The sequence below is a fragment of the Protomyctophum bolini genome, assembly GCF_963924005.1.
Source record: "Protomyctophum bolini genome assembly, chromosome: 15".
In the NCBI taxonomy this organism is placed as follows: Eukaryota; Metazoa; Chordata; class Actinopteri; order Myctophiformes; family Myctophidae; genus Protomyctophum; species Protomyctophum bolini.
In genome coordinates this window covers 31,359,802-31,369,854 of record NC_137876.1, presented here as the reverse complement: position 1 = coordinate 31,369,854, position 10,053 = coordinate 31,359,802, and the positions used below count along the sequence as shown (strand labels likewise).

Here is a 10,053-nt window from a genome sequence, read left to right as displayed (position 1 = left end):
GAGAGAGAGAGAGAGAGAGAGAAGTAGTTCAATCTTTTTCTCTCTTCTCAGTGACCAGGCCTGTCAGGCCCATCTGTTAGAATAATTATATGGCTGTTAACAGCATCCTGGCTTAAAATAAAAATTTCCATCGGTTGGTGGTTTCACGCAGTGAAGGCATTGCATAAAATGGCTGCTTTAAACACCCATAGACAAGGTACAGTGTTAGGAGGCACACATACGCGTAATTACGCTTTACTCCACGTGACAGTTGACTCTACTCCATGTTGTTTAATGGGGTCACGTCTTGATAGATTACAAGCCACTCAAAAGGTTTGGGGATTCTTGTTTTGAGAGGGGTGACCTGGACAGGGACATAACTTTACACCCCCCCCACATGCCATGTCCCACCATTCTCTCTCTCTCTCTCTCTCTCTCTCTCTCTCTCTCTCTCTCTCTCTCTCTCTTATGTCCCTCTAGTTTATTTTGAGGAGGTCTTATCACAGCTGTTGTATCAGTGGTGGCAGTCTCCCTAAGTCCCTCTCCACTTCTCCTTTTTCCCCTCTAGACCCTGGTCCTGGTAAGAGCTTGTTCAGTTACTCCTTAGCACAATTTGACACAATTGACACAATTAGATTTTTTTGTTGAAATGGTATAAAAGTGTTTTATTATAGTAATATTTCAGGTTAGCTCATTTGTTTAGCTCATTTAATTATAGTAATTCTTTCTCAGAATTCTGACTTTTGTTAGAGGTTAGAATTAGTTGACTCTCTTCCTTGGCTGTGAAGCTCACCAAGTTGAGAGTGGAACTTGGCTATGTCCTTATGTAAAAAGAAAAGTTCATGATAAATAATGTTCTCCTGAAATAGCATTGCTCTGTGAGAACATTGTTCTGTTTATTCCACTATCTTGAGTCCTGTAACAAGCAGTTCACCGGCTGTTTGGAATTCTTCTAGATTGTTAATATAGTCAAGTGTGGGTTTGTCTGCCTTTCTTTGCAAGGATGTATTCACGATTGATTTTAAATACAAATGCCTAAATCAAGTATTCTCTTAAATATTGACCATTACCGGGTGGGGGTTTTCTTTTCTTCTTTATTTTTTATTTTTTTTACTAATTACTACACCTTTTTGTGTGTACAACTGCTGACATTGACATCAATTAGAGTCGATTAGAAATAAATAAATAACTTGACCATATTAAGAAGTTCCTAAAATAGACTGTGGGTCTGGAACAGGTGCCATATGTGCTCTGGTTGTGAAAGCAAAGGGAGTGTGAAGTCGACACAGGCAGGCTAATTTTATGCACATAAACAAGCCCCAGTCATGAGCCTGTAAAAAAGAAGCAGATAGACGCCGAGATTCAATCAAACCTGATTTATCATGTGTGTTTAAAACAGCTCTTTTCAACCCAAATTGACAAATTACATAGTCACTTGTTAAAATGGCACACATTGTTGTGTGTCACGTGTTCAACATCAAGTGCTTTAAGATTAAGTGTTGTGCCTTTAAATTAGTTTGATTTGTTTATTTTTCCCAAGTAATACTTATTTTGTCAGGATTCAGGAAAATCTAATATTTATTGTCATGTCCGTAATCTGTATAGGCCTATTATTATGATATTTTTAGAAAGTGATTTCAAACTAATGTTATGCATGGGTCATCTTAACCACATCAGCTGTGGATTAAGCGCTTGGACATGGGCAACTCTAATTGGCCGTAGTTGTAGTTTAGTTGTAATCACTTGCCCCTACCTGAAGCTTGAACTGCTGGCCTCCCACTTACAATTCTCAATCCCTCTAGTCTAGTCTGTAAATGGTCCCAGTGATACTCTTACAAGGATGACGTGAAACAGAAACAATGTTTATTTAAATGTTTTGCCTTCCTCTTAGCACTAGCCCAGATTAATGGAGACTTCTCAGAAGGCGGGTAGCCTCATGCAGGTGGGTCCCCAGGCGGGGCCAGCTGAGGGTCAGCAACGTATTGACCTGACAGAAGACCTCGAACAGCAGCTGGAGGACATCATTAGCACCTACCAGGCTGCAGAGATCCCTGCTGAGCTAGAGGACGCCAGTGAGGCGGTCACAGCTGTCAAGGAGGCAGATAGCCGCAAAGACCAGAAACTGGAGAAGAAGCTGCTCAAAAATCTAGGTGCTTTGTTTTTGTCTGTTTTTTCCCCCTTCTAAATAAAGTTGTATTGATTCTGGAGGTAGGTGGGTTCTATTCAGCTCAGTCAGCACAACTGGAAGGTGTACGGTAATTGATAGGGGTGTAAGCATAGCTGTAATGGTTGTAAGTGCATCCATCTCTAACAGACCTCAGATGAATATAGTATTCGCAAATAATTCGAAACGTTTGTTTTTTGTCTATTTGGAGTAGGAGACGGATGTAACAAAAGGAACATTCCAGTCACTGTCAAGGATTAAATAACCATTTTTACAAGCTTTTCTGTAAACCAACCAATCTGAATTGTGCAAACTCATCCATTTGTTTTAAACTGTTTAAAACAATTTCCCACCAGTATTTGCTTTAGGACATAATTGTAACCTGCTCTCTATACTAACTATTCAGGAAAGGAGGCTGCACTATTGATGCAGAGTCTGAGCAAACTTGGCACTACAGAGGAGAAACTACAGACCTCGGTTAAGAAGCATGCTGAGCTGGTGAGTGGCACATAGGCTTAAGAGAAAACCTTCTTTGCGCACATTCAGTCCCTGTCCCTCCCTGAATTCCTTATGACACCCTGGCTATGATTGATTGATTGATTGAAGTATTTATTAACAGTTTGCACAATTACAGTACATTTCAAGCACAACTCAATACAAAAACTGTTAACTGTGAGTGGATGACCCAATAAAGCATTACACTTGTTTACAAGAGGGTCCACCTTGTTCAATTCATCAACACATTTAGAGACAAATATACACTTCTATAATACTCCAACAAGTGTCCTTCTCCCTCCTGTGGAGTGACCTCTCCCCCAGTTAGGACTGCAAGCTCACTCCCCATTTTCATATTTTTTGTAGCATTAATTGTTTTCTTTGCGATCTATTTCCTAATTACCCCCTGTCATTTTGTTGAGGGTTCAAGCCATTTACTCAGATTTCGCTCTTCGTAATCGTAAGTCACTCTCGATAGATGTATGTCTAAATTGTAATGTGTATTACATGTCTAGTATGTACATTGTTTGCAATAACTAGTTACTGTAATATATTACTGTAATATTGTTTCTTTCCCCAGTGTAACAAAATGAACGTGATTTTGTTTTTAACCAAGATAGATTTCAAAGGAGTACCGGTAATACATAACTAGTAGCTTGCCCAACATTCATCGAGCCATGTGTGTTTTATGTGCTATCTATGTATTTGCATATACTCCATAGTTGGAAGAACATCGCAGTGACCAGAAGCAGCTAAAGATTCTGCAGAAGAAACTGCTCCAGGTGATGAAGGAAAAGGACCAGCTGCAGAGTGAGCACAGCAGGGCTGTCCTGGCACGCAGCAAGCTGGAGGGACTGTGTCGAGAGCTGCAGAGGCACAACAAGACATTAAAGGTACCTCAGCAATCAGCACACATTTTTGATGGTTTGAAGTCTCAATACATAAAGTTGCAAAGTAATACATCTTAGCTCTTAAAAACACAATAAGACCGTAACCACTTAAACTCTTATTCTTAGTGAAACCGAGTTGATTCTCTATTTTGGTCTGCTCTTGTTTCCTTCTATAACACATCTCTTCTCCAGAAATAGCAGGTCTAAGTTCACGACATGTTGCGAGCTTGTAGATCAGAATATTCAGATTAAGAAAATCACAACACACCATCCCACTGTACCACAAGTACCTCGAACCTTGCAGAGTTCATGGATTTCTATGATTTATTGTCAGATTTTCTCAGAACTAGAGTTATTGGTTTACACTGTGAGGAGCTTGTTTCGTTCCCAACAGGAGTGCTACAAGTTTGCATATTTGCATTCTGTGTCAAAAAACAAAGAAAAAACGAAATAATAAATATATAAATATTTATGTGCTTGGGCTCTTGGATAACAAAGGGGTAAAAGAGCTTTAACATAGATCATAGATGTAGGATGTTACAAGTCTCAGTGCTTTGTGCCATAACACTGAGGAAGACCGTTAAGGTTGAAACGTGTCCGTTATGCTCTGTCTGGGTGAGGCAAATAAAACTACCATAATATGTGATAAGGACATTTATTGAGCTCTGGCTGTCTTCTTCTTCACGTGATATTGTTGGGCCGTGCACCTCGAAACTTTCATTTAATTCGACATTTCTGAGTGTTGTGGGCATTCTCTCTTTTCTCTCTGTACTTTGTACAGACATGTCTAAATCATTCCTCTGTGTTGGAAATGTAGGAGGAGACCCTGCAGAGGTGCAGAGAAGATGACCTCAAGAGGAAGGACATCACCACGCATTTCCAGGGCACGCTCAGCGAAATTCAGGCCCAGATTGAGGAGCACAGCACCCGTAACACCAAACTGTGTCAGGAGAACAGTGGCCTGGCCGAGAAACTCAAGTCGCTCATTTCACAATATGACCAGAGAGAGGCGGTATGGGCCTGTTCCAGATAATTAAAAGACTTGGGTGAAATAGTAGCTTCAAATAATTTGTAGGTTAGTAATGGAGAATGTAACAGTTGTTGAGTTGTCCAAAGAGGACAATGCCATGAGTTCTATGTTTAGACTATATGGCTTTCAAATATTATCCAGGAACTCTAAATACCATCTTTGGTATTTCAAGAACTATCAAAACATATATTATTTATATACTATTTGACCCAAGTCTGATATTGAATCTTTACAATATCATCTCTATAGTAATTACATAGCAATCCAGTGATATGGCATGAGATAACCTGATCAAAAGTGTGGTTGGGCTGGAGCCGAAACGAATACACCATGTTGCCAAAATTTTCAGTGAATCTAACTCATCTGATGTCTTCTGTCTAAAAGAACCTGGACAAGGTCTTCAAACATAGAGATCTGAAAGAGAAGCTGCTGGAGACCAAACTTGCACAAGCCAACATGCTGCTTAAAGAAGCAGAGGAGAAGCGCAAAATAGAAAAAGAACATGTGAGTCTGGAGAATTCATGTCATTGAATGGTACTGCAAATCCTGAGTGTCAATTTAGCTCTTACTCTGTAAACTGACCGTTCCATTTCTCACTCATTTGAACAGAGTGACATTATATTTATATTTCTTCATCGAATGATGGTGTCCCGTAATGCAGAAAAGCAGTTGTCAGCAAGTGGCACTGTAGTACAACAGGCTTCTAGAGTCTGAGTCAAATTGAAACTGAGGATTTTACAGTGCACACTGCACAGACAAATTCTGTTCTCACAGTGACCTTGTTAATGGAAATGATCAATTCTCCACAGCTGCTGAAACAAGCGGCTGAGAGCAAATTGCAAGTGAAGGTCATGAAGGAGCAAGAATGTGGCTTGAAGGCCCAGGTACTGTACAGTCAGGGGTCATCATGCATGACTGAGATGTTTGACTTTAAGTTCCTTCTTTTCATGTAGGCCTACTTCAATACAGAAATGATTTAGTTTTTTGTTCTTGTCATCTGTCTCCAGCTTGCTATGTACTCTGAGAAGTTTGATGAATTCCAAGGCACCGTATCAAAGAGTAATGGAGTATATGCATCGTTCAAACAGGACATGGACAAGGTCAGAAACACTTTGTGTATTTATTAGACTATTCAAAGGAATTGCTCCATATGTTCCTTGTTAAAGGGATAGTTCACGCCCAAATAGCCTTTTTTCTATCGATTACTCACCCCATGGAGACTGGATATATCATATTTGTTTTGTTTTTGTTGCATTAAGCCAACTAGATAGAGCGTGCCCGTTGGGCACTGGCCTACTTGGAACGATGCAAGTTGGAAATACATGCCCCACCCAGTTATTATGTATGTGTTCCTTTTATGACCATATATGGATTTCTTTGTCAGGCATGCCCAAATATGGAGTCCATGCAGATGTCAGAACATATTTGTGATGTCAGAACAGGCCAGCTCCATATACTGTATGGAGCCTGCAGGGCCCTGTCCAGAGCCCGGGCAGAGGCCTTTTGTGGCGGTTCTGGACAACCGTGGGTCCGACTGACTCGACACTGGGCACTGCACTCCCTGTGGGGGTGTGGAACACGTGTGTCGAATTTGAAGTCGGCGGGGCGAACGGTTCTCGTGTTACGTGGATTTCAGACGTACATACAGTACACACACTGAACAGCAGTGGTTCCCCATGGAGACACAATAGTGTCTCAATAGTGCTCATTCCCTTACAACTGACACAGTATGCACACATGCATCTCACTGACTTCCAGTTTTTGTCCGCACCTGTTACAAAGCAGTGATGAAGGCAATCAAGGGCACGGCACCCCCTTACCTTCAGGACATGATACACCCCTACACCGCTTCCTCCCTTCCCACACACTTAGATCAGCTAACACACAAATGTCTGTCCCTCCCTTCTCTATGACACCCTAGCCAACGCTCCAAGACCCTCCTCCCTCCTGGCTCCCAAGCTGTGAGCTCAGTCAGGACTGCAGACTTACTCACTTCAGATTCTACTTCATTCCTTATGCCTATTTTTGATAGAGGCTAGTTATACTATGTAGATATACCGTATATTGGTTACTTCTTCATACTTATGTACAGTAGCCTATGTGTTTTTCTATATAATGTTGTATTATGGTTTGCTTGTCCAGAAATGTATTTTATTTAGAAATTTGTTTAGACAGATGCCAGGTTTCATGTTTCCCCGGAATCCCTCGTATCCTAGTTACTTCGGAGCAGTATTGTTTGTGCTATACTTATAACCATTTAGCCTGTCCTTTGTTGACTACCCTTTCACTTTCTAAGTTGCTCTGTTGTGTCTGCTACAGTAATTACCTAAATTGTCATTTGGAAATACACAAAACCCATGGGGCTTATAAAAACACATCACATCTCACCTCAAAGACAAACAAAAAGAAGTCCTCTTTCTCTAGTTCAGGATTAGGGCTGAATGTCATTTTGGCAGCTATTTTTAGAGCTATTTTTTCTTTTCTGAATGCTGTTGTTCTGTGTTGCAGATGCACAAGAAGATGAAGAAGCTGGAGAAAGAGTGTATGTCATGGAAGACTCGCTTTGATGGCTGCAACAAGGCTCTCCTTGACATGGTGTCTGATGTAAGACATATTTGTTATCATCTGTTGTACAGTAGCATATGTAGCATACGTACAGTAGCATCACAGGTAGAGCTGGTCAGTGGTTTGTGGAGTACAAGGAGAAATCAGGTGATGTGAATTCACCAAATGGCACATGTTTGAAGACTGTGAGGGAACTTGGCAAGAAGCATGTATATTTCCAACAACACAATGTTCAAACATAAATGATGATAGGCGTTTTACAGCACATATGGTACATCAGCCTTTTTAGGGTTAGTATAATTCCACAGCTGTGATCATTCTTCCCAGTCTGTCTGTCTTATATAGACCAAGCATACCTGATTATCTGTGCTCACTTCTCACATTTGTAGTTTATCAGACTGCGGATGCAGCCACTAGTTAGCAGAGCCGCCTCAGGCTCTGTCCACCAGCAGCTAACAGACACCTTAGAAAACACAAGTCCACACAATAGCTCTGCTCCACAGTGTTTTAGGCCAAGATTGGCCTGATGACTGGCCATCAGGTCACCTGATGAAGGCCGGAACGTCGTTACTACATGTCGGTGTTTAAATAAATTAAACACTGTGGAGCAGAGCTGTTGTGCGGACTTCATTTCATTTGCACTGTGTATCCACCTTTGTCTAGCACCAGCGAGGGACTGGGTGTGCGCAACCCTCTCGTTTTTTAACCTTAGAAAACACCCCCACAACCATGTTCAATGTTCAAGGTTTTTACAGCGTTGCTCATCCAGTGGGGTGAGCAATCTAGAAGAGGGTCTGTCTGTCCGTGTGTCTGTCTGTGCGTGCGTGCGTGCCGCGCGTGCATGCGTGTGTCTGGGGTGAATATACCAAACCATTGGACCAATCAGTATCAAATGTCTTGTGCACCAGCAGTATAAGTCAAAGGTTGGACAAACCAACACTGCAGTCAAAGTTATGTCTCTTCAACAGTGTAGACAAAAATACAATACAATAAGATGATGAAGATGATCATAATAAACCAAAATAGCACAAAAATGAATGTCCTGCTTATGATATTTGATTAGGGCTGTTACTGGACATTTACTGCTGTCTGTATGCACAAGCATCCAGCAAATAGATATGTGAAAAGGTTAACAAGATTGTGTAGTCTAAAACATTATGTCCATTATAATTCAATCCCTTGCAGAAAACACTGAAGGAGAAGGAGTTTGAACTTTTCACCATTAAGAACCAGAAGTTGGAGAAACTGTGCAGAGCACTGCAAGAAGAGCGTAAGACTCTGTACCAGAAGGTGCAAGAGGCCAGTGGTCATCCAGATGTCAGCTCAGCATCTGAGCCAACTGAGAAGGAAAGCCCTGCGGTTCTGGAGACTGCTGTTGAGAAACCAAATGAGGAACAGGCTAAACCGTCCACTGAAGCACCCCCTGAGACTCCAAAAACCACCCCCGCCGCTGAAATCCTGCTGACTAAGGAACTGTCCAAACTTAAATCTGAGCAGTCCCTTCTGCAGGAGCTCGCAAGTTCGTTCAGGATTTCCCACATCATACCTCAAGAGGAGCTTTCCCAAGAAGACAGCCAGTTATATGGACTCACTGAGGTCGTCCAGGATTCAGAAGAACAGCACCACTCAGAGTCATGCAGTGGTGATCAAACCCAGGAGATCACTTTCTCTGTGAACGGCACAGATGAGGATGGCACAGATGGTGGATGCCAGGAGCAGAGAGACCTGGAAATGGAGATGGTTGATTAAGCCACCAAATTACTGTGAATAGTAGCCTATAACTTAGCAATAAAGATTTATAGAAATTAAGAAAACTAAAAAGTTGTCTTTGTCTTCATGTGTTTTTGTGAAGGATAACAGAAACGGTAACCGAAAGAGTATAGGCACATAGGCACTGTGGGCTGCGTCAGGTTAACTGTGGGCACCTCAATGTTAAATTGTCTATTTTTTCCAGAATGTATAAGCATAAAGAATAAATATATGCTTTGGAACATGGTCTGAAATAATGAAATGTACACATGATTTGAACACTGAATGTTTTTCATTGAAGGCCTACAATTTCTACTATTGCTACATGATAGGCCTACATCATGGGCACAAACAAGAATATATTATATAAGGGTCTGATGATGTTGTAGAATGGCCTACTTTATAACGCCTACTATAATAATAATATAGGCCTACTATATAAGATTCAAATCCAACATCTGAAGTACGTTTGAGGCCATCAGGCTATATATATATATATATATATATATATATATATATATATATATATAGCCTATATATATATATACACACACACACATGACACACACACACACACACACACACACACACAGTTTTTTTTGGGAGGATAGGCCTACAGGAAGATTTATTTTTCTTTTTCCAAAATGCATAACTTTATTCCTTGACGCAGTGATGAGAAGGGGAAGTTAAGTGTGTTTGACACTCACACCATTCATGTCAAACAAAATTATTCTACCGGTATCTCAGTCAGTCTCATATCACTTATGGCCGGGCAGCATACGTCCATTGAAACGGCCTACACTGTATCAGCTAGCTTGGCTTGTCCTGTAAGGCAGGCTGTTTCTGACGAGTTGGGTTGATCTGTGTATTTATTTATTACTGACCTTGCTTTAAAAAGAAATGGCCGCGGGGGAGGACACTTCGGCACTTTCTCGTGCGAAAGCACTGATTACTTTTGTTGAAAGGGGTAAAGTTCTGCTGGAAGTCGCAAGGAAGGAAAGTAAGGAAGGTAGGTTATCACTATTAGGGTCAAACAGTTCCATTAATGAAATCACGCCACGAATGCGAATGATTTAAGTCCTACAGTAGACATTTATGCAGTCACTAACCATGCATGTTTACTTCACCATCGTGGCATCGTCCACTTTGTCGTACCGGTACCGTATGACGGTGTACAGTGT

The 10,053-nt window shown here is 41.2% G+C and overlaps 1 protein-coding gene across 1 annotated transcript; it reads left to right on the top strand.

Moving 5' to 3' along the window:
• The first annotated feature begins 419 nt into the window (after positions 1-419).
• txlnbb (taxilin beta b) lies at positions 420-9,118 on the top strand. Its single transcript, XM_080783766.1, has 10 exons — positions 420-559; positions 1,871-2,129; positions 2,550-2,641; positions 3,361-3,531; positions 4,346-4,540; positions 4,943-5,062; positions 5,368-5,442; positions 5,566-5,658; positions 7,067-7,162; positions 8,309-9,118. Exons 2-10 carry the CDS (start codon positions 1,886-1,888, stop codon positions 8,870-8,872), a joined length of 1,650 nt encoding a protein of 549 aa, XP_080639892.1. The 5' UTR covers positions 420-559; positions 1,871-1,885; the 3' UTR covers positions 8,873-9,118.
• Positions 9,119-10,053: the final 935 nt, after the last annotated feature.